Source organism: Nuphar pumila, chromosome 16, assembly GCF_984573655.1.
Source record: "Nuphar pumila chromosome 16, dmNupPumi1.hap1.1, whole genome shotgun sequence".
Lineage (NCBI taxonomy): Eukaryota > Viridiplantae > Streptophyta > Magnoliopsida > Nymphaeales > Nymphaeaceae > Nuphar > Nuphar pumila.
Genome location: NC_143264.1, coordinates 59,369,793 through 59,395,089, shown reverse-complemented (window position 1 = coordinate 59,395,089; position 25,297 = coordinate 59,369,793). Strand labels below are relative to the sequence as shown.

Sequence of the window (25,297 nt, the reverse complement as noted above, 5' to 3'; positions counted from 1 at the left end):
TGGTTAGTTCATTGATTCAACGTTGAGTCTTAGTATTAATTTTTTTTGTTGTTTAGTGAAAACAATCATAGTTAATATCTTTGTTTATTCTTGTTAGGTGATTCATAGATTAATTATTTAATCAAGATTAATAGTTTTGGATAGTTTGTAATTACTTTAGTAGTTTAAATCACGTTGGATTCATGTTAGGTGTTTTAGAGTTATTAAGTTTTATTTATCATGCATAGCTAATTAGATTAAGTTAGCCAATTTTCATTTTATTATTGCATTTGATTTTTTTAGCATAGTTTAAGGTAATTTTATGTTTTCAGTTTTAGTCATTAGTTTACATTCATAAACTGTATACCATATAGGTTATGCTAAATTAGTTATTAGTTGATTTCTTGAATTAGTTTGTTAGGAATTAGTTTTTGTTTAGTTAGTTAGGTAGTTTTGTTATTTTGTCTTTTAGTGTTAGGTTGTTACAAATTTGTTATTAGTTAGTTCATGTAGTAGTTTAGTTCATGTTAATTAGTTCATGTTTTTATATTTTTCTGCATATTTGCCTTTGATTTCTTCGTAGATTTCTTTTTTTGCTGTGTGTTTTGTTTTTATGTTTTGCAGAGAAGCGTTGGAACGTGCGATAGAGCCCTTTTCGTGCCCTCGAAGTACCCTCTAAGGTCCTTTCAAGCCCTCAAAAGTGTCTTCAAAAAGCCCTCAGGGCAAAACTCTCCCTCTAATTTATCAAACCAAACATAAAGGGAAGGACAAAGGGAAGCAAATCAATTCAAGAAGGGACTAAAAGCCTCAAACACTGAAGACTCTTTTGCTTTCATTTTTAGAATAGGCTTTATTTCTTTACTTCATTTGGGTTTGTAATAAGGCACTTTAATTATTTGTTTAAGCCCTCTACAGGGGCAACACTCTCTTAGTTATTGATTTAATTAATTCTTTTTATTTTTTGCAATAAAGCATAGTTAGATTATGTGATTGAATACAAAGTGTTTCCCATTCCTTGAGATCGACTAGGACTCCACCACTCGTGCGAGCCGATTTTTATTATTTGGTGTCTGGTTTTCACACTTATTTTCATTAAAAAATTTATTTTAAAATTATTTTCATAAAAATCACACCATCGACATCGAAAAAAGAGTGCCATTAATGGCATTATTGTTGAAGGAGGAATGTCACTAAATATGCTGCATTGATAGTTGTAAGGCAGCCAACAAAAGGATAAAATCATCACAAATACCCACAAATTCAATTGCAAACATGTAGGTGGACAGCCCCAAAGGGGTTTGTCGTAAAGAGATGGAGCCTAGGCCGCTAGGCAAGCGGTTTAGGTTCCAATCCCATGGGCATCATCCCTTACACAAGCCGAAGCGTGGTGACTCCCTGAAGGTAAGGGGTAAGGTTATTAAGTTTTATGTTGCCAAGACAGTGAGCATAAGTATGGCAGACAAAGCCAACACAGCTAGGTCTTTGATCCTGAGGGTAGTTTTTCCGTGTAAATATCAAAAAAACATGTAGGTGAATGTAGGAGGAACATTGCTATATTTTGTGAACATGTTGAAAAAATATCATTATTCTCAAGGGTGGTACAATCATTTTTTATAAAAACAAATCAGCCATGTTTGTCATATCTTTTAGTTTGCAACCAATTATGGTATTGTGTTAGAGATTAGTGTCATTTATGTCATTGTTTGAAAAATTATATAAATTTTTAAGCCATAAAATTTTGATACATTGTGGAGGCATTGATGTTGAAGTGCTTGTAAAACTAATTTACATATTGCAAAAACATGATCCAAAACAAGTTTTCTACTAAATACAAAAACTATGTATATCACATCTATACGATTAGACTACACAAAATGTGTGGAAAGAACAAAAAATGTGGTTTCTCCTGCATTGTATGTATAAACAATTGCAGCAAATTTATGTCCTTTTTCTCGTGGCTTGAATGTTGTTTTAAGGAAAGGTGAGAGAGAGAGAGACCCAAAAAATAATGCCATTATTACTTATCACATCCAAAGCCAAACATACATATTTATATGTGACTTGTACAATGCACCAAATTATTGCTATCAATGCCTACCTGTTTTGCTTACTATCCCAAGCTTGCTGCTCCCACCCTCGTACTTGTTCCATGGATTCCTTCCTCTTTGAGGTCAATGACTGCATAGCATTAGCATCAGGGGGAGGAAGAGTGCATGCTCTTACATCTCTTGGGCCTTCTGCCAACGATTCCATCATGAATCTCTCCACCAGACCGCTTTCCAGGCAAACCATGGATTTCGAACAGTACAGCTTTGCTGCTGGAGGAATGGTGGGCTTGTACCTCAACAGTTTTGCATATTCAGTTAATACGTGAAACATGTAGTCGTATACATACTCCATTCTCAGTTCATTTTGGATGAAGCTGCTTCCGACCTTCCCCATGCCCTCAGCCTGCATAATACACTCCCGCATTTAGGTGCGTTTTCCATTCAGACACTATTGGATCCAAAGTATGGCTATTGAGTATCAGCAAAGAATTCAATGATTACAAAGGTAGTGGACCCTTAGTGTGCAGTTAGAGAGGTGGCTATTCGAGAGTGAGACATGCAGTGACAAAAAAAATAATGATGCACAGGATGAGGGATTCACTCCGGAGGATAAAGAGGGCTGAAATAGCTTAATGGCAAAGCATGTGGTCTCATAAGGTTGGAAGCTCAACCCCTCCTTCCGGTGCACATACCCCACCGTCCATCATCACAACCTAAACCAGCTTATGGAACCCACCAAGGTTCCATCAGTGGGATCAGAACAGTGTCCATTGATCTAATGAGCCCGACCGCTACTGCATCTACACGAAGCTAGGCCATCAAACACCGTGCCAATTTTTTTGCTCCAAACAGCAAATTTGTAATGATTGGCGCAATAAGAATTTAACCAATGTGTTGTTTTATTTATTCTTTATCTTGTGTAAGGGAGAACCCCCTAGCATTGGGGTGCTTATTGTAGTACAACACCAGGCACGTTCTTAAAGTTTTCTATTTTCCCACATTTTATCAGGATAATCCTTGCAGAATAAATAAATACAACTATACAAAATATGAGATAAATAAATGAAGTAAGATAAAAAAAAAAAAAATTCTATTCCCTAAGTCCTAACATGTTATTTTCAAAATATTACAATATATTAAAAATTAAAAAGCATAGTATTAATTTTACAAAGTACTCAGGCCACACGAAACAGAAAAATGCATGTAGCTAAACACAAACACAGAAAATCGCTATGGGGTAGCGATTTTCTGTGTTTTGTGTGGCCTGAGGCCGATCACTGGATCTGCTAGGATTGATTTGTTACAGAGGTTAAATCACAGACCATAATTGCCAAAGTAAGAAAGTGACTGAGAGAAGCAAACCACATTTCTGAAATTGAGGGGAGTTATTTATATTTCAGGGATAGTATGGTCATTTTCTAAAGCGATTAATAACAGTTGCAGGACAGTTTTTCAGATTAATCGGGTCGAATGAGAACCACAATTCTTAAAAAGCAACCACATGATTATCAAATCAAGTATAGGCAGGATTACCTCTTGTTTGTGGCTATTCCCCCAGTCAACAGCAAACTTGATGGAACGGCATTTATCATCATCTCGTATGGGCCAAAAATGGTAGTTTGGTATAAGGGATCTTGAGAAGAAATCATAGTATCTAGGGTTCACTACTAGGTTTGGAGAGTCACATGCCTGTATGTACTTCCTGCTCACAGACCATGCAACCCCTTCAATGTAAATCTTGTACCTGCACAAGCAATGCAATTTGGATCAGTTTAAACCAGTGTTAAGGACTTAGCCATAGAGTTACCTGGTAAAAACTTAGTGACAGAATGGACCTATGAGCACATTGTTTTGCTAGGTTTGATTCGTTGAATCCTCGTCGAATTTCTTCATCCCAATTCTGTGAACACAACATTATTAAGTAAGCAACCAGAGAAGAATTAATCCCTAATTAATCAAAAGATGTCTAGCTTTCATACTTTTATAGGTATAACCCCGTGGAATTCGAACCCAAGACCCATTGGTTATGACAGTGAGACCTAACTATCTAGATATATATGTCATTTGATCTACAATGGCTAGCTTTCTTAATAAACATATAAGGGCTTGGGTGTCTGTGACCCTACCCACGATTTACCTCTCATGGGGGCGGGCCCATTAAGTGCCCCGGTTCTCAGAGAGGGTCTCTCTCTCTCTCTCTCTCTCTCTCTCTCTCTCTCTCTCTCTCTCTCTCTCACACACACACACACATGGGCACACACAAATATATTTGTAAGTTTGTAACGGTAGGGTACTCCAGGTGTACCTACAACCACCTAGTCTGATGTGCATGTAGGGGCTTTTTAAGGTCTTCAAAGATCAACAGCCTACAATGTTCTCAAATTTCACGACTTTATAAGGTCTAACTAAGAAGATGCAGTCATGGCTTTTGCTTTATACGGGTGGAGTGCACGTACTCCAAATTAAGTGCATATATGTGAGCAAGGCTAGCATAAGATCAACTAAATATTAGAAGTTCCAACAACAAACATTCCTGTTTATTTCATGCAACTTTCATGGGATACTGTTGAGCTGGCAATCTTAATTTTTCTTTTTCTTTCACGCCATAAATGCACCAAACATTAAATTATCATGGTAGAAAAGTATCATGTTTGGGCCCACATCATTGATTCAGTGTGGCCCATATTATATAGAGCCAAAGGTTGCATCCATTGACATGGATTGTGTCTTTTGGCATCTTGCCAAGATGTACTAATGACAAGACCAACGGCCGCTCCGTGTGGTTGGTAGGAGCTGTATGTGCACATCTCCTTGTGATGGGATGTTGCATGTTCAAGACCCAACGGTAGGTTGAATATTAACTGGTGGGTCTGCCTAACCCCAGCTGGCCTTTCAAAATAAAAGGTACTAATGCCAAGAGTTGTATCTTTTAATAAAAGGTTGTTGACGTTAAAGAGTTGCAATTTTTTGGGTGTGGTGTTCAAGTTTTGTCGATTTTCAAGATTAACTCTTATTTTAATGCCATTATGGAGTTGATTAGAATTTAGAAACTTGATTATCTTTGGAGTAACCACAACATCTTAGATTTTCAAGTTGTATTTTTCTAATCAATATGGAGGAATTATTAATATGACTATCTACTACTATGAATAGCCACAACATCTTAGATTTTCAAGTTGTATTTTTTTAATCAACATGAAGTTATTAACATGACTATCTAATATACTATGAAATAGCCACATCTCCGGGCATTGGATAGTACAGTTAAATCATATAATAAATAAAAGTTAATATCAAATGATATTATAATTGCATCTTTATTAAGATGAGGTAAGATAATGAGTCATTTATCAAAATATTCTAGTCGCCCACAGGTATAAAATTTTCTTGATAAATGTTTATAACCCATTAGTCTTATTAAATCGTATAGTAAGTCATCTGCATGTTATAATTCGGCAGTCACAACAAAAATTATAATGATGCACTGAGTTACTAGCCAAAGTTGTTAGCGTGAGTTAGCACTTTAGATTGGGAAATGTGCTTAGATTATAGTTGCATGTGTAGTATTAGTATTCTTATATGAGCTTTAATGTGTAATTTTTGTAGATATTGTAAAACCCGCAACCTAAAAAGAGAAGAACGTTAAAAAAAAGGGGGGGAGTTGAGATAAACATAAGAGGAAAATCGTTCCTCATCGAGAAGAGGGAGGAATCGTGGAAGCCCCTCCCACGATTTTAAGAATGTGGAAGGCTCCCATGCAATACCCCCTCCACCCCATCGTCTCCTCAACAACCAAAAGAGAGAGAGAGAGATGGAGTTGCAGAGACAAGAGGAGGTGAAGGAGAGAGAAAAAGAGAAGGAGAACAGAACTGCCGATAGCTAAACCCTTTTTCCCTATGCTATTTTTTTTACATAGAGAGGGACAACACCAGCAACCATGGTGGTTGCCAGCGTCGGTTGGTCACAGAATAAGGGTCGGCAACCACAATGATTGTCGGCACCATTAGACGAGAGGAAGAGGGGCTGAGGCAGAGGGAGAAGCCTATGTCTCAAACCGGCAACCATTGTGGTTGCTGAAAAAATGAAACCTAGAAACTTCATGGTTGTCGACATTCCTAAGTAGAGAGAAGGGACAGAGGGTTGCATCCTCTATCTTAACCATGTGTTGCTCAGCCAAAGAGAGAACAAGCCGAACTATAACCATCAACATTGCGAAAAACAGGTTCAACCAACATTGAACCTGCCGGAAATACAAAAAAGGCCCAAGACAAGCCTAGAAACCCAGAAAAGAAAGCAAGATACAAATACAGATGATCGACGAGCATCACCCTAGTTCAGGAGGTGTTGATTGCGCTGAAGCTCAGGAAGGCTGATGCGCAGAATGGTGTACACATTTGCCAATATCAGGTTCACTAGTTTATTGAAAACTGCTGGAATATGCCAAAAAATGTGTTGTTGCAGGTCATCCAAACGGCCCACCAGGACGAGAGAAGCCAAGTTCGCCAAATAATCTGCCATTTGTTGCACTGACGTACTGGTTGAGGACCCCACAATAAGTCGTTGGTGAACGATTCAAGACGTACGCTGACCACCGACTTATTCCAGGTGACCTTAAAGATGTTTTAAAATATAGTGCACTCCCAAAATAGGTGAAACACAATTTCTTCGGCCGCCTCGCACAACACACATTTACTCGAAAGCTGGAATCTGATGGTTTTGAGGAAGTTGTCAGTCTGCACCTGATCGTGAAGGATGAGCCATGCTAGGAAACGAGTTCTAGGAGTCGGTCCCTTGCCCTAGATAAGGCTTGTCAGGAACCTGTCCACCCCCGAAGGAAGGAGAGAGAGGTAGCATTCTTTTGCGCAAAAAGAGCCGTTAGGAGCAAAGGCACGTCCTAAGAACTGGGACTGCGAGTCAACAATGCCATTATTTAAAAGAACCATAGACCAAGCTTGGATCCATGAGCGACGAAGCTTTGACATTGCTTGCTGATTCACGCGAGTGGCCCCAACCAACGATTTCACACACTTGTATTTAGCAAGAAGGACGCTTGCGCACGGGGATCCATGTTGGTGCGCAAGCCATCTCTGCTTCACGACGAGAATTATACTCCTCAATCTGGGGTTCTTGATTCCCAAACCCCCTATAAAGAGGAAGCCTTAGGGTTTCCCACCCTATCAGGTGCCGCTTGTTGTTGGAACCACTTTCAGACCACAGGAAGTTCGCCAAGACCCGAGATAGCTTCTTACTAACCCCCACAGGCATCAAGAACATTGACATAACAAATTCTGGCATGGCGTTTAGGACGTGCTTGATGAGAGTCACTCTACCCGTGATGAAAAGGTAGAAAGCTTGTCAGGTCAAAATTTTATTATGAACCCTTTGAAGAGTCGTACTCCAGGCTGCCTCTGTGACCCTGCTTAGCTGAAGCGGCAAACCCAGATAAGAAAAAGGGTTGTCAGTTACCGTGCATCCAAAAAATTGTTGGCCCATGGCTAGCATCGACTGAGGGGCATTTACCAAGGACAAATAACACTTATCGTAGTTCATAGATAAACCTGACATCGACAGGAAAAAAAGGACAAGCTTGAATCTTAACATTTGTTCAATTGAAGCCCTTCCAAAGATAATTATATCATCGGCGTAGGTCAGGATATGACACGGGAACTTTAGTATATTGAGTGGCTCAATTAGACCACACTCCACTGCCCTCTTAACGAAAACCACAAGGCCCTCAGAGACTACATTGAAGAGTAAAGGAGACAGGGGACAACCTTGTCGAAGACTACAATAAAGTTTGAACTACTTGCCCCTTACCCCATTGATCTAAATTTATTACTGAGCATTGGTAACCAGCTTCTGCACCCAGCTGGAGAAACGTCTGTCGGAGCCTAAATTCGCCAACGTGTTGAAAAGGAAAGTCCAATGAACCGAGTCGTAGGCTTTATGAAAGTTAAGCTTAAGAGTGAAGAAAGCCCCCCCGCTGATCTTGAGTGAATGCAACACTTTTATGGCTAAAATAAAAGAATATTGAAGCCTTCTATTAGGGATGAAGGCAAACTGAGTGTCCGAAAAAATCCCAGGAGCGACTAATCGCATCCTATTTGCCAAAACTTTTGCTATAATGGGGTATAAATCTCCTAACATAGAAATAGGGCAGAACTGCGAGATGTCTGATGCAACAACCTCCTTAGGAATAAGAGACACAATGGCGAGGCGGGAATGAATTGGCAATCGGCCGTTACGATGAAACTTCGTGAAGACACTAAGGATGTCACTCTTAACGCATTTCCAGAAAATATGAAAGAAATCAATAGGATACCCATCAAATCCTGGAGCTTTCCACCCAGATGAATCCCGCACAACCGAGAAGATTTCGTCTTTAAAGAACGACACCTGAATCGACTTTGAGAGAGCCTAATCCATGGACAAGAATAATGCAGTACCCATAGCGTTGCCTACCGTGCGGCTGCAGAAATACAGGTTAGTGAAATAGTTGGTGACAACATGAAGTACTTGATCGCCTGAGTAGGAGACACCGTCGATAGACATAGAAAGAATAGCATGACTTTTATGCCTATGAGAGGCGAAAGAATGAAAGAACCTTGTGTTCTCGTCACCTGCTTTAAGCCAAATCACCCTTAATCACTGCTTTCAGCGTATCTCATCTTTTAGACACCAAGATTGCAACAGTAGAGACAACTCGGCCGATGTAGCATTGAGGCTTTCAATATCGGATGCAGACATTGAGGTCATAACCAAGAGCGACTGATTGATGTTAGATAGCTCGTGCTCCCACTCCCCCATATTTTGGAATTTGATTATGTTATTGGAGACAAGCCAAGATTTGATGTTACAAGATAACCGAAACAATTTAACCATGCACCGTGAAGCCGCTCGGTCTGCATAGCAAGGTCTATTCCAAGATTGTTGGACTAATGACTCGAAACCTGCCTCCTTAAGCTATCATTGCTTAAATCTGAAGGTTATGTTGTCGGAGAAGCCTTGACCCCATCGGATAACAATTTGACTATGGTCTGAAACAGAAGGAGGAAGAAAGCAACAAGAAATATCATTAATAGAGTTCAGAAGATTCGGCGATACGAGCACCTGATCTAGCAGACGGAAGCACGTTCGAGAACGTCGATTGGTCCAAGAGAATGCTTCACCTACATGTAGGATGGGGTACAACTAGTTTATCTGAATAAAATTTTGGAAGCCCCTCATTGAGGCCAAGAAGGAAACCAGAAGGCTTGAGTCGGTTGGCAACAGAAGGCAGTTGTAATCACCCATGATAATATGCTGGTCCCCGAAAATAGCAATGACCCTATTCAGGTCTGACCAAAACTCCTCCCATCGGTAGTTGCGGTTGGGACCGTAAACCATTGTGAACACAGCTGGCGCTGGCTTAGGCGGCAGTGGAAGAGCGATGGATATATAACATGTTCCTACGTCAACCTGGTGTAAGTCTAGAGAATGCTTTCCAAGGATGAGTAGACCTCCCGCATAGTTAATCGCATGCTTGAAGAAAAAATCTGCACCATGCCAGATTTCAAAGATGATAGAGCGCGAGATAACCACCATCTTTGTTTCACAAAGGGCAATGAGATCGGGCTTTTCTTGACGGATTCAACTTACCAGGAAAAGACATTTAGAGGGGCAATTTAGGCCCTGAATATTCCAACACAAGAACTTCATAACTGAAAATCCAGAAATCCCCTCAGAGTGTGGATCCTCACAAAGCGCCTTAGAAAAACCCCCAACTCGCTGGATGGAGAAAGCAGAGGCCGACGACATCTTCTGATTGGGGGACCACTTTGCTCAGAAGGAGAGAACCCCTCGACCAAAATAAGAGGTTGGATGACGTCAGGGCTACGCCACTCAGTCTCGACCAAGGTCGGAAAGACATTAGCGATAGCGGCGAATGTTTCATGTATAACTGAATCGACGCTTTGTAACTGTGGTTGAGGAAGCAATAAGTCTAGACGCTGAGCAGCTTCGGCCACGGACAGACCCATATAGGATGAGATAGGATTGCTCGGTGTTGGTGTAGCCACAATAGAATGAGAGACCGAGGAGTGGTAGCTCCCGTGACTATTGAAGGGGCACTTCCCAGAAGAAAAAGAATTGTCCACAGTAGACGTAGCCTTGCAAATCACGGATAACGGAGGAGGACTGACAATACTAGAGGAGACCAGGGAAAGCGGGCAGACGATGCCTTTGACAGAGATGGACAAAACCAAGGTTGAAAGGTCGTCCACGAGCCTGCAAAAAGAACAATACCGGACCGAGGCTCCATAATAAGGTAATGTATTGGTCCATGCAACAAGTGAAGCCTCCGCTAGAAATAACCTCTAAGGCACCATGGAGACCCCTAATAGCTCCTGAAGCCCAACAACCATGTAGTAGGGAACAACCAGAAGTAATCGCAGCAATAAAAACCGGTTTGCAAACCATCCAGATTCCCACGATGGCAAGCAACTATGTGACCGAGTCAAAGATGCCTCGTCACACCCGCCAGACCACCTGAAATCCATCCCGACTTCTTGGGTTTGGGAGAGATGAATAAAGAGCTTACAGATAAACATGCTACCAGAGTTGTCACATGCACTGATCCCGATAACCAAAAAGGAAAAAGGCGTTCCCTCAGAAAGAAGAGAACCTTTGAGCGGTGAGCCCAGAAAGGAGGAGACGACAACGAATGATGATGACGACGAGCTCTCACCCTGAGGCAAAAAATAACTGCACCCAGACTCAACGGCACAGCGACTGCCTAGTTGCAGAGCGAGCCCATACGCCAATGCCACCAAAGGAGAGCAAAAGGTCAATAAAAGATGTTGAAAAACCCTGCATGCCCATGTGGACCCTGCGGCGTCAGATAAGTGCTCCACCCTAGCCACTGGTAGTTAGCGTGCACGGACACCGACGGTCTAGTGCGGCTACCAAAGCAAAGAAAGGCGAGGACTCGGCCTAGGCAACGTGGTGGGACCGCCTGCCTTACCTATATCCTTAACACCACCTCGGAAAAAGAAAAAAGGAAAAAGAATCGAAAAAGTACCTCCACCGAATGGAAAAAGGCGACTCTATCACAGCCACCCCAGAAAACGCATCCTGCAACCCTGATCTGCCAAAATCAGCGAAAGACGCACCCTCAGAAGTGGCGGCAACACAAAGATGAGGTGAAACCAGCAAAGTGGAGCAGGACCCGACCTGGCCCAATAGGTCGAGCGAACCACCGTGACAGTCGTGACAGAGGAGGTTGCGGTCGAAACGTTTCCCTGAGAATGACATCGGCGCGGCCGGCGACGAGAACGTCTTCACCCAAAAGGAGTTGATCTTGATACCCAAAAACAAGGATGAAGGATCTTGCAATTTGTCGATCTGGACCCAAGGCGAGAACGAGGTGTTGCGAGGGAGTTGCAAAATTCGCGAGGAGGCCCGACCGTTGGAGGAAGGAGAGGAAGCCATCGTAGAGCGCCTGGATACCGAGTGCCGCCTAGACCTGAACGACGTGGAGCAATAGAAGCAAGCACGACGCCTACGAAAGTTGAGAGAGAGACAATTCGCACACCACCAGTCACCCTGCATAGCCTGTGGAAGATGTGACCTAGAGAGCTTTTTGGAGAAAGAGTGCTGCCAGGATGCGATCACCTCCTGCCAGCCTCTGTCGACGACCAAATTGGGAGAGATGTGGTAGAAAAAAGGAGCCCAAAGCATGGCACCGACAGAGCAAGCCTGAAGAGATTCAACCCTGACGGCCTGCAAGAATCACCTGACGGCCTGCAAGAATCACCCGACGTCACGTGGGAGCATCGATTCGGATGAAATACAGGACGCGAAGGCCTCCGAGAGGGAGAAAAACACCCAGAAGGATAGGCGAAAAGGAAGGGCAACAAAAGCGCCATGTCGACGAAGAGTGAAAGTGAGCCCCTAATCGTTCAACGCCTTTTGGATTGAAGAAAGTGCAAGTGGGTTGACACGCAGGGGGTGGGATGGGCATAAGCCCCAAAAGAAGGGGGAAGGGAGAGGCATGGGTCAAAGATAGGGGGAGAGAGAGAGGGTTAAGGGTTTCAGCAAGCAGGTTGCCTCCAACAACAAGGGTGACCTCCGGTTTAAGCAATGTGGCGTACAACAATAGAGGGAATTGGGTTTGGGGAGAGGAAAGAGAGAAGAGTTGGGTTTAAGGTTTTTGTGGGGTCACACGTCTTCAGTCGACATCTCCAACGAAGAAGTCTTGTGCTTGTCTCAAGCGACTCTGATGTTTCCTCTTCCTCCTTTTCCCCCTTTAAACTTCTTCTTCCATGATGGGAGTGGAGAAGCAAAAGAGAGAACAAGGGCAAGAGATAGAGGGCAACACCCTCTGTCTCAACCACTAACAACCAAGAGGTTGTCGGCATCCTCTACTGTGGGAGAGAGAGAGAGAGAGAGAGGTGGCAAGTCGCTGGCAACCAAGGGTTGCCACCTCGTGCAGAGGAGAGACTGAGGGTTTGTCTCAGCCACAGTGGGCCGACACCAAAAAAAAAAGGAGTGTCTATTTTGGCCATTCCTAGGAGAATGCCTGAGCAACTCGGTCCAGGTTGAACCGGACTGAGTTGGCCTAACCCAAACTAGTCTAGGTGTGAACCCAGACCAAGTTGGGCTAGATTGAGAACTGACTTGATCCAAGTACATCCAGACTAAGTTTGGTCACAGAGTTTTAAAAAAATATATATACTGAAACAGAAATTGTCCCGGTTTTCTATCATGAACTGAACCAAATAGACAAGTCTGGGTTTGGGTCCAGTTTGAACCTAATTAAGATTGATTTGAGTTTGAATCCAGTTTGGACCAAACCTAGACAAAAATGGGGTCTGGACCCAGTTGGCACCAAACCCATACTGAACTAGGTTTGATCCACTTGTACCAAACTAGATGTGGATCCAGTTTGCTAACTTGAGAGAGACAAAAACTAGATCTTTGTCTGAGGTCCAGTTTCAACCCAAACGAGACCGAATTGGGTTTGGTTTAATTTATACCAAACTGGATCTGGATTCAATTTGCTTAACTAAAAAGAGAGAGAGATTGAATCTTTCAGATTCATTTTAGACTGAAACCAAACTGAGTTTAGTCTGAACTTGGACCGAGTCAGGTCAGACTTGCATGATAGTAAAAATAATAAAATACTCTTATAACATGGGATTAGTAAAATGGTCATAACTTCTCACCCTGAATTCAGAATTAGGTGAGGTTTGGTTCATTGAAATTGAGACACAAAGAGGAATCAGCACGTCCCTATCTCATGACCAAACACACACCACAAAAATAAAGGTAGGGCAGACCACCTTCAAGATGAGTAGTTTGATAATTTTACAAAATATAAGAAATATTGGTTTAATAATTAAGTGGTTTTTTGTGTAATGTATAAATACGACTACTAATATGAGAGACTCAACTGAGATAGCTTGCATGAGACTAATAATGTTTGAGAACACTGTTACATCCCACATATGATGTAGATACTTGTATATTGTTAAAGATAGAATAATTGCTTGTGAAATAGTTACAATACAAAGAATGATTTCATGTATCTTTGAGTTTCCTATGCATGTTAGTAAATTATGTGATTTTTAACAAAAATTCATATTCAATGCTTCTGGATAATATAAAATTACATGAATGCGAATTGAGTTGAGTACTTGAGTAATTTTCTTGAGTCACTTCTTTCAGTTATGTTTATTTACAAGATTTGATTTATCTTAGTATGTTATACTTAATCCTAGAAGAGGCAATGGGTGCAAAAGGCTACCCGATGGCCATTAGAGTGAGAGACACCATAAGTGTGGGCTACCAGTGATTTATTAGCATAGAGACACTATGTTGATGTAATGACACTACATCTTCTGCATGCTTAGGTATTTGTAAATATCAAAACTCTAGAAAAACCTTAAGAAACTTAACTTGAGATAGAAAGAAAATAAACTCAAGGAAGTTCACGTGAAAAAACAAGAGTTGTATATATATATATATATATATATATATATATATCTTAGGGTTATTTTTATACAGTGATTGGAGACTCGAGGAGAAGTAAGATGTAGCATGAAGCACAAACCTCGAAGCAAGTAAAGCTCCTCTAAGACCCACTCTCGGCTAGCTACCAGTGAGTCCTTTTTTACTGTAGTGCCTCTTGATTAGTAGATTATACCTAAGAATGGTTCATAGTCTGGCTAACAATATAGAATTTGGGTATTCTACATAGGTTGCTATGCCTATAATAGGCTATTATCAATATATCTAATCTAATATAGTAGTTAGCATTGAGTGAATACTAACTTGTGAGTTTGAGAAAGTTAATAGAGGAATTTAAAAGAAACAAACTTGTGTATTCTATGATAAAAACTAAACTAAGACTAGGGGCTTAGAGCCCATTACAGCTGTAAGTCAGAGTCTTCAATTGTTTATAACTATTCCTTACTGAGTTTTAGACTCACTCTCTTAATAAATACAATTATAGGTTCCAAGAGATCTACCTAAGGTAAGTTGATGTAACTGCTTCCATCCGCAGGTGCTTATTGACGGCCAGAGAACCGTGCAAAGACTTTTATTTTATTAAACCTTATGTTAATTTGTGCTTTTAAGATGAATGATATAACTGGTATGACCTTGGTTATGATATTATGATGCTTTAATGTTAAAAAAAAAATTTATAACATATTTTTATACGCTTACTTTATAATTTTCTCTCTAAAAAATAAACTAACCCAAACTCGAGAGGTCTTAGATCAAGGTGTTACAGATATCACTTCTTTTATGTCTACTTAGTATAATATATTGAATTTTGTTTCTATGTTGAATGGAAGTAACTTCTTTGAATGAAAGGGGATGATGCAATTGGCATTAAGGGTGCATGATTTGAACTACACATTTTGTGAGGTTGAACCTTAGAAACCTACATATAAAAGTATCTGAAAATGAAAGTCTTGTTATGAATGATGGAAAAATCCAATCCTTTAAGTTTAATGCTCATGCAAACTCAAATAGCTAAGAACATTAGGGATTCCATCCCTGAGTGTATGTTAACTAAAGACTTTCTTAAGGTTTGTGAGAAGTAATTTGAAAGTTTGGATAAAGCACTTTCCAGTGCCCTAATGTCAAAGCTATCTTATATAATATATAATGGATTTACTGTAGTACGCGAGCACATAATGGAAATGAGTAACATTGTTGCTCAACTCAAGTCATTAAAATTAGAAATATTTGAGTCATTTTTTGTTCGTTTCATTCTAAATTCCCTACCTTCAAATTATGGGTCATTCAAGATTTCTTACCGCACAAAGAACAATGAACATTAAATGAACTTTTGGCCATATATGTGCAAGAAGGAAATAGGTAAAACATGAGAAACTAGAGAGTGTCCATTTGGTCACTCAAAAGGGAAGTGATCATTTTAAGAGCACAGAAGAAGAACAAGACTTCTCAAATCATAAAAAAAAGAAAATGTTTCTTTTGTAAGAAACCTGAGCATATGAATAAAGAATATCTCAAAATGAAGAAATGGCTCAAGAAGAAAGGTAATCTCTATTCTCTTGTGTGTTATGAATCAAATTTGATTAACGTACCTAGTAACACGGTGAATAAAGCATCTATACAGAAAATATGATATATTTACATGTCGAAATAGTTGGGACGTTCAGGCTTATTTTGGATACATACTCTTTACTTGATTTAGAGAATACATTTTATATACCATCATTCATAGAAACCTTATTTTCATTTCTAGACTAAGTGCATTTGGATATTATTTTATATTCAAAAGAAATTATTTTGAATTATTAAATATTCAAAATTAGTTGGTTTTGAAATTTTGGTAGATGGCATGTACAAATTACATCTTAATTCAATATTTGCACAAATTGTTTGTATGGTACATAGTGATAAATGTATTGGCAGGAAACTTAACAGAAATGGTGAAAGGTCATCAATGTTATGAATATTAGGGTATATCTACATAAAGAGACTCAAAAAATTAGTAATTGAAGGAGTTATTAGTACTCATGATTTTACTAACTTTGATGTTTGTATAGATTGCATTAAGGGTAAGCAAACTAACAAACATAATAAGAGTGCTAGGGAAAAGCACTGAAGTTCTTGAGATCATGCACGTGATGTTTATGGTTCTTAGTACTCCATGCTTAGAAGGTTAAAGATATTTTATTACCTTTTGTGATATATTTATCTCTATTTGTTGCATTAAATATTTGAAGCATTGAGTACATTTAAAGACTATCAAGCAATAGTATGGACATATAAGAAAGAAAATTAAGATAGTGATATTTAATAGAGGTGGTAAATATTATGATAGGTATTCAAAAGTTGGACATAGACCAGATCCAGTAAGGCATTAATTATCAATATTTTCCTGATGAGCCATATCAAAATGGCATTGCCAAAAGTCAAAATTGTATGCTCTTGGATATGGTTAGGAGTATAATTAGCAACTCCACTCTCCCATTGTTTCTTTGGGTAAAGCCTTCAAAATTGTTGTATACATTCTTAATGAGTTCCCACTAAAGTTGTTTCATCAACACCTTTTGAATGATGAAAATGATGGAAACCTAGTTTAGAACACGTATGCATTTGGGGTTGTCCAACAAAGATTAAGGTTTTTAATCAACAAGAGAAGATATTAGACATGAAGATATCTAATAGGAATTTAATTGGTTATGCAGATGAGTCCAAGAGATTTTATTGTTCAAATAGAACTCCACGTATTGTGGAAGACATGAATGCTAGATTTTTTTTAGACGAGTTAGGTTAGTGGGAGTGTGTAATCTCAACATAGTGTTCGAAGAAATGAAAGATATAGTAATCCCACATATAAGAAATTATGACATGGTTGTTATTCAAAAATCACCACAATCTGTTTAATGGAATGAGGCTTCAAAACTACATTCACATCAAGATGCTATTGTGAATGAACAATCAGTAATAGATTTTCAATTTCAAGAACAACCCATACTTAGCGATGTTTTTCCTCAAAATCTACAAATTATGGAACAAGGAGTTGGAACGACAAGATCTGGCAGGGTTATTAAGCCAATAATTTCTTCTAAATTTTTTATATACCTATTAGAATTTGACTTTGATATTAGAATTAAAGAAGATTCATTATCGTTTTCACATGCCATGAGTGGGAGTGATTTCATGAAATGGTATGATGCCATGAAAGATGAGATGGATTCAATAGCTAAAAACCAAGTTTGGAATCTTGTAAAATAACCAAAGGTATTAAAAGCCAAAGGCTATAAGTGGGTCTTTAACACCAAATTGAATTTTTTGAAAAATGTGGAAAGATATAAAGCTAGACTTGTAGCCAAAGGATTCACTAAAAGAGAGGGCACTGACTATCATAAAATATTTGCTCTCATTTAAAAAAAAAATATTCATTGGGATCATACTAGCTTTAGTAGCTCATTTTAATTTAGAGTTACATTGTGGAAATAACATTCTTGAATGTGGTCTTGGACAAACACCTTAAATGAAACAACTTGAGGGCTTTTATCTCATATAAACGTAGTCATTTAGTTTGCAAGCTTAAGAAATCTACATATGAGCTAAAGCAGGTTTCTTGTCAATGGTATATCATGAAATAAAGTATCGTCAAAATGATCTGAAAAAAGAGCATATGAGAAATATTCCTTGTGCATCTACAATTGGAAGCACAAGACCAAACATTTGCTTTATTATTGGAATATTGTATAGATACCAAAGCAATCCAGATTATGATCATTGGGTTGCAACAAATAAAGTCATGTGATATGTATAAGGCACTAAGGACTACATGCTCACATATAAATGATATGATCATTTGAAAGTGATTGGATATTTGAGCTTGGATTATGCGGAAAACAAGGAAGTTACGTAATCAACATGTATCGACATTAAGTATCTTATGGTTCAGGAAAAGGCTATTTTGGGATCATCAAATGTTAATAGAGCACATAGGTACAAAGTTCATGATGGTAGACCGTATGACAAAGGGATTGGCGCCTAAAGTATTTGAGGATTATGTATTTGCTATACTACTTGATTTTATGTATGATTGACATATTGTTTGATGATTCTGATGATGTTCTGTTGTTTATATTGAGGCATGCATGTAAATTTAATTAGCAAATATAAGGTATTTGGACCCGTGTATGCATTTGGTTGCCTACACATAAAGTCAATAACCACCTAAATTATGTTTATCATAAGAAATTAATGGCTTTGTGATACATGGAAGGTCGTACTCGTTATAAGGGTAATGGACGACATGATCCATACCATTGGGATCTTGTGACCAATAACTTTAAATCTTGCTTCAAAGGAGAGAGGTTTATCAATATGGGTCAAGTGGGAGACTGTTGGACCTACATCATTGATGTAGTGTGACCCATATTATATATGCATGGGTCGTCTTTTGACGTCTTGCTAAAAGTACTAAGGCCAAGAGTTGCATATTTTAGTAAAAGGGTGTTGGAGCTCATGAGTTGCAGGTGTTTGGTGTCTCTCCATGGTGGATAAGTGTAGTGTAACCTTTTGCATCAAGGAGTGTTTCTCTTTGATGGGAAGAGACACTTACGCAATTATAAATAAGAGGGTCTCCATACTCACTGGGCAATTCAATCACAAGTATAAGAACTCATCTTTCAATCACATAAAGAGCCTAATAGAGATAGGAAGATCCCTTCCTTTCTTGAAGTGTTCTTGTTGGTGAAGAAGAAGAGACATTATATCATCATAATGGCTTAATTACGATATGTTGTAATTCCGTCAGGCCCCAATATCTTCCACCACCTACCCAACATAAAAGAATTCTGCTGCAAGGATTTTATTTGAAAACTGAACCCCATCCCAAGGAAGGCCCTTTCCCTTCCATGAGAATGAAATTAACAGGCTCAATAAAATGGGATAAGGAAGCTAAAATGAACCTGGATATAAAGGCGAGCGTTCCAATCTTGTGATTGAGAAACATTGCACTTGAGAAGATCCTGCCTGCCATCAGACACATAAGGATTCCCTCTCCAATAAGCATTAGGGTCTCTGTCCTTCCATTTGGACCTTCCATTGTTTGCTTTAATTTCCTTCAGCAGTGGTACCCATGGCTTGATGTTTACCTCGGGCCTGAAAATGTATATTTAGCAGTACCATGAATATTTATGCAACCCTCTCTTAGGCACCATGATAAATGAGCATGACATGTTCTCAAAACCTCAATGATTTGTGTTGGGTCGGATCAATCCTGGATCTTGTCTGCTGGTTCCATGCATTTATACATGTTTGGATCTGGACATGGATCCATTTTGGCAGAGAAAAGCCAGTTGGACTTAACATCTTAGGGATAAATCCGGATTCCAGACTCATACCGTCCATTTTCACATAGGCTCCGGTTGGACTGCCTATGTAACAAACATATATGTAACGACACAATATGTGAATTCAAAATATTGAAAAATAGGACATGCAGGCATTGATTTGGTATCAACAGAGGCTCAGCTTGTTTGGTAGGGGGGAGTCAGTGCACGTCACCTTGTGTTGGGACGTTGCAAGTTCAAATCCCTATGATATGGTTGTATAACTTGTGGGGGTCTGCCTAACCCCAGCTTGCCATTAAAAAAAAAAAGGATTCGGGGAGTGGGAATTGAAGCAGAATTGTGAAATAGTCATTTCAATCTTTCAGAGGATTCGGGGACCGGGTAGGAATAAGTGTGAAGAATCATTTAGGAAATAATATGTGAATTCATATGAAATACTAATAAGAAAACTTTGAAAAATGAAGGTCGCTGTCAAGAACCATATCATTTTATTAGAAAACCTTCATATCACTTTGTTAAGAAAATAGCACACGAATATACATTCAAAAAAAGTACACAAATTTCAAAATGTAACTTCTTAATAAGTTTACTTTGGATACCTATATATTGAAATAATAAAGAGTTTTTGCAATAATTTATGCATATTTTTTTGCATTATTACAAATATATGAAGCTTTAACCAAGTCTAACAATAAATATATGCTAAAATTAGAAAGTTTTTATTATATTCATACCTCTAAAATGATATTTAATATCAATCTAAAAAAGAATTATCGTTTATTCTTTTCACCTAAAAGACAAACTTATGAAGCAATGACAAAATATATTCATGGTATTTCAAATTTGCAGAACAAACATTACGTCCAAATAGTGTCCTACTTATATATTTGTAATTCTAGAAAAATATTCTGACATTCAAATAGTGTCATTGACTTGGAATCGGGATCCTCAGTTACTTTAAGGGATTCCGGTAACTATGGGTTAGACCTGTTCCCATACCTGGACTCATCTTGTTGGGCCTGTTATGCATCGGTTTCAATATGAAAGGATCCAATTCGTTCTGAAGATTGGATCCATTTTATGTATTTTCCAACCTGAATCCCAACCCAAGTCTGTCTAGCTATATTTTTGGATAGGACGGACCTGCAGGCTAATTTTTAGCGGATCTTCTTGTTGGATCCAAATAACAATCCTGACAAGGGTACTAACACTCTAGGACGTATTTATTTCTACATGTCTAACTCGATCTCACCTAATTCCCGTCCGTCTTTGTTGTGTCTGGATCCTTAGTCTGACCCTTACTGAGCCATAATGTATTCAGGTTCCCAGAGAGTCGGACTGGACCAGATCTGGATCCGATTGAAAAACCAGGCAGACCTTATCAAAGCTCCTTTACAATCAGGTTGAGCTAATAAATTCTATTTGATCAGATTGGCTCATTCTAGGTTTGGGCTTGGTCAGATTAAGAGGAGAACCACTCCCTACAAGAAAGTTCAGAGTAATCCAGATCCGACCCAGAATCATCGGGTTTAAGAATATTGATGTCATGCTCATATCTTATGAGAAAGAAGCTGAGATGGGAGATATCCGAAATGGATGCACATATATTTACCAACCCCAGAAGGACCAATCTGGGAACACGATATCTTGTGTGGCGTCGTCCCCACAGTAATGAAACACGGGCGGCGGCACGAGCCCTTTATCTCCATAGTCCCGTCTCGGGACCACCGGGACATCGCCACAGTTGAACATGAGATCCAGATCCGGAATTCTGTCTGAATACTGCCGGAGGAGCTGAAGGATGCCCCATATTGTGAACACATCCCTGGTCTGGAACGATCTCCGGTACGTCTCCACGTATGCCTTCCCGGCGATGACAACCAGCCGGAAGTCGGCCAATTTCTTCCCCGACTCCACCATTTCCATGGTGATCCCACTCGCATTCCAGGGTTGAAGGTCCTCATGAATCCACCGGAAGTATTCGGGGCAGGCAGGACCCGGCGGGAATTCCTTGAATGCTGAAGGAGTCGGATTGGGGCAGATGACACGATCCTTTTCAGCAGGGCATTGTTGTAATTTCTGGGTTGCAGCAGTCCACTTCAATGGGTTCCGTAGGACCCGGTTGCTTGATGAAATGGGCTTCACAAATTCATACGAAAACAAGAAACATATGTAAGAAGTAGTGTCACAAATCTCATAATTTTCTTGGCAAAGAAAACACTATAATTTTTGAAAAAAATTTGTTTTATGAAAATTTTAGTGAGATTTTCAAAATCTGGGTGCAACTTTGTGACCATGGTCTGCTGTCAATAGTTTGGGTCTGGGTGGGATGTCTGAACAATCTTGAACCTGTGTACTCAGACTCGCTAAAGGAAGTCAAAATCATCTCCAGATCCAGTTTTCGATTTAGTCGCAATCTACAATTAATCTAAAAAACCACAAGATCAGTTGAATAACTAGGATAAATAGCTCACTGTATCTGGATTGGATAAAAGCATTCTGCATTGCATCCATAATGGTTCTGTTTGGGAACTGGTAGCTGGGATGGAAATTTATACATTTAGTAGAAACTTAGTCAATCTACCTTGGTGGTGACTATTTGGAAGAATGACGTTGAAGAACCCCCTTTTTTAGTTAGCCCGGATCCGAAACTTCTATGCATCAGGGAAAGGAGGTGAGACTCCGTATCTCCCCTTTTCTTGGTTAGCCCGAATCCAAAACTAAATGGGTTGGATACCATACCCTTTAATAGCCCCAGTGCCAAATAGCAAGTGCACACCACCGTTTGGTAGGAGAAGTTTGTGCAAGTCACCATGTGATGGGACGTTTCAAGTTCGAAACCCATTGGTACGAGTGGTTGAATAACTGGCTGCTGGTTGAATAGTCACTAATAGGGCTTGTCTATTGAAAAGGACGGGGGCTTAATCCCTCAGCTTGCACATGACCCAATTTAGAGAGTTAAAAGCTGGTCTATAAGAGAGCTGACTAGCTAGTCAGTGTAGGATAAAGAGTTCGGTTCCACTCATGCCCTATGTCATCCCCCATCTTCATACCCCTCTTAAGTCTTATGATGCAAGCTGTTTTCATCAAATCTAACCTTATACATGGATTCGATATGGTGGATCGTATTTTTCGATGAGAAAATATGATTTTTTAAAATTACAAAATCTTGTATTTTGACAACCGTTGATTTCATGAATTGCTAAAAAATCCTTCACACAAGTCAGATATCTTTACTAAATGAATGATGTAGATCGCACCTATAGAGTCTCATTTGATCAAAATAACTTAAATCAATGAAATCCCTAGGAGGGGTATGAAGATAGGGAAACGTTTGTTGGGACTTGGGAAGAGTTGAATAAGAGCATGAGGAGCCATGTGATACTCAGAATAATAGAGATTATCTTCTTGATCCAGACCTGAACCTACCATTCTACCAAAAAGTCATGCAATGACACCAATCCATATCAGATGAAAAGACCGGTTCTATGGCAAGGGCAATGTGGGCAAGAAAGAAAAGAGGCATGGTTAATTAGGTGATCGGCACACAAAACACAGAAAGTACTCAGGCCCAATCACTGGATTTGCTCCAGATACTAGGTCGGTCCTAGCCTTCTAGGCTTTGAACCTGTTGGGATATTCCAAGAGTATTTTAGATACTTGACTTGTGGTAGATCCAGACCCAAACCTACCAAAAAGTCATGCTACCACACCGTCCAATTTAGAGGGTTAGCTGCCAAAAAGTTACTTTTCCTTTGACATTGAGGCATGATGTTTGGCGATGAGTGGATACCATCTTGATGGGTCCTACCCTTTTGCTGGGATGAGAAAATGGGAAAAAATGCTTCTGATGAAAGCAAGGTTAGTGACTGCCAGGAGGATGCCATAGAACCAAGAAATTCATGATATTGACAATGTTGGACAGTCTGATATATTGAATCCAAGGGTCATGCTTTTTCTTTCTCTTTTAACTAAAAAAGAAATCAGTGGGCAAGATCTCATCTTATAGATTTTCATTTATTAAAAAAAAAAAACTTTCTTGAAGTGTAGGTCTGCGTGCATGCATATTCAGAAGGAAAGTTTTCTCATTTCCTTTTGAGTTGAATAATCAAACAAAATTGCACTGCGGTCCTAGCTATAAGGAAATGAGTTTTATGATTAGAGAATACTGTGATTAAACTAAAAGTTCAACAAAAAGATCAATAAGGAGATAGGACTATTGGAGTTTTTGGACCAGTGAGATCTCCAAACTCCGATTTGCTTTAGGTTTTATAGGGTGCTCGATCGGACAGAGTGCCGTTTGGCTGGGAATCCCCCATTAAAAGGGGTGCAAGATGAGGACTTCCTGAGAGGTTACCCATCCTCGTACTACTCTTGCTCAAGCACACGAGATCCAGCTATATGATCACCATACAAAAGTATGATTTAGGACTTTTCTGTGAGAGAAAGAGAGAGAGTCCTTACCTCATCGAGCCACTCGAAGGCCAAGAAGACACCAACAACAAGCAAGAACATGAAGACAAGAGACGCCTTAGCCACTGGACTCTTGAATGACTTCAAACTCCCATGCCACATCCCATTAGCCAACTCCTCCCACCCCATCTTTTCTCTTTCTTTTCTTTTTTATGCCTATTTCCAAAGCAAAAAAAAAAAACTCCCCCCCTTCAGAAACAGAAATTCCATCAAAGGATTCCAAACAGATGGATTAAGAAGCGTCTATCTAATCATCATCGTCCTTAAAACACACTAAAACTCCATGATCCTGTATGAATGATCGAGGGAGGGATACTGACCTGCTTTGTAACTGCTGCTATGCGTTTGAAATGGACTCTGCTTCCTTCTTTTTTTATCTTTCCCTATGTGCTGCGCAAGTTAACCATGGAATTTTGGCCTTCGGTTGATATGACACGGCTCTTAGCCCTTCATATGCAATCTCCATTGACTTTGCCTAGTACCTCTTATTTCCTTTGTTGTTTTGGATCTTCTCATTGGCAATAACAATTGGTCATCTTACCACAGGTGTGGTATCCCATGCAGTAAGCGGGGTCCTGTGCCAAGCTGAAGGCCCAGGTTCTAATCCCTCTGTCACATGGGGCTTAAGAGATATCTGGTAGGGGTCTGACTAACCCTAGCTTGGTTTAAATAAAAAAAACTAAATTGTTACAACGGGGTTTGCCTGTGCGGCCAGCTGGGTGGTTGTGAAGGCGTTGAGTTGTGAAGTCTCGCAGGATCAAACCCGGCAGACACCACCCTACCTTTTCTCAAGGGTCTGTGGCTTGAATCGTGCTGGAGAGAGAGAGAGAGAATTCTTTGATCAGTTCTCTAGGTTTGTTCGAGCACATGGAATTTGATCTCTTTAGATAAAAACACAATTTGCTTGAGGGGCATTAAAAAAACTCTAATTTTTATCCATGATTTTTTTTATGTGAGGAAGCCCGCACGATGCTTATTTTAACTTTCAGTCATTGATCTTGGAACTTTGGTCAAGAATTGGTGGGTCCATTTTTTGTTATATATATATACACACAATGAGAACACACTCTTTTAACGGCTGAGTTAAAAAAGTCTCCCCCTTAGTGACCCAAGACAGAAATTTCTATATAAGAATAGTACACCGTCCTTTATTATGGATATGACCTTTTTAACAAATATGATTTGCAAGAGGGCCAATGGATCCATTGCTTACTATTGGAATTTAGAAACTTAACTTCTAATGTGGTCCATATACTTTAATTTTAGCAACTTTGTTAAGTTTTTACTAATTTCTCTCTTTTTTTGGTAATATAACGTCCCTATAGGGCTCTTTCTATCTCTATAACGTCCCCATCTAAACAAAATTTCCTACTCTCTCTTGGGGTAATATAACGTCCCTAAAGGTCTCTCATGGTTTGTGGTGCATCCCGCTTATCGTGCGGGACAAAAAAGCCAAAAAGA

The 25,297-nt window shown here is 39.5% G+C and overlaps 1 protein-coding gene across 2 annotated transcripts; it reads right to left on the bottom strand.

Annotated features, from left to right (window-relative positions):
- Nucleotides 1-1,974: 1,974 nt before the first annotated feature.
- On the bottom strand, nucleotides 1,975-24,252 carry LOC149813291 (uncharacterized). Of its 2 annotated transcripts, XM_089990704.1 has the most exons (7): nucleotides 24,157-24,252; nucleotides 23,828-23,992; nucleotides 20,976-21,502; nucleotides 18,980-19,172; nucleotides 3,863-3,927; nucleotides 3,561-3,771; nucleotides 1,975-2,430 (listed from the first exon to the last, which is right to left on the bottom strand). In XM_089990704.1, the coding sequence occupies exons 2-7, from the start codon at nucleotides 23,963-23,965 to the stop codon at nucleotides 2,074-2,076; spliced, it is 1,491 nt and encodes a 496-aa protein (XP_089846830.1). In that variant the 5' UTR covers nucleotides 23,966-23,992; nucleotides 24,157-24,252; the 3' UTR covers nucleotides 1,975-2,073. The 2 variants fall into 2 exon arrangements, with proteins under 2 accessions (XP_089846830.1, XP_089846829.1); XM_089990703.1 differs by lacking the exon at nucleotides 24,157-24,252 and having other exon boundaries at nucleotides 23,828-24,025.
- Nucleotides 24,253-25,297: the final 1,045 nt, after the last annotated feature.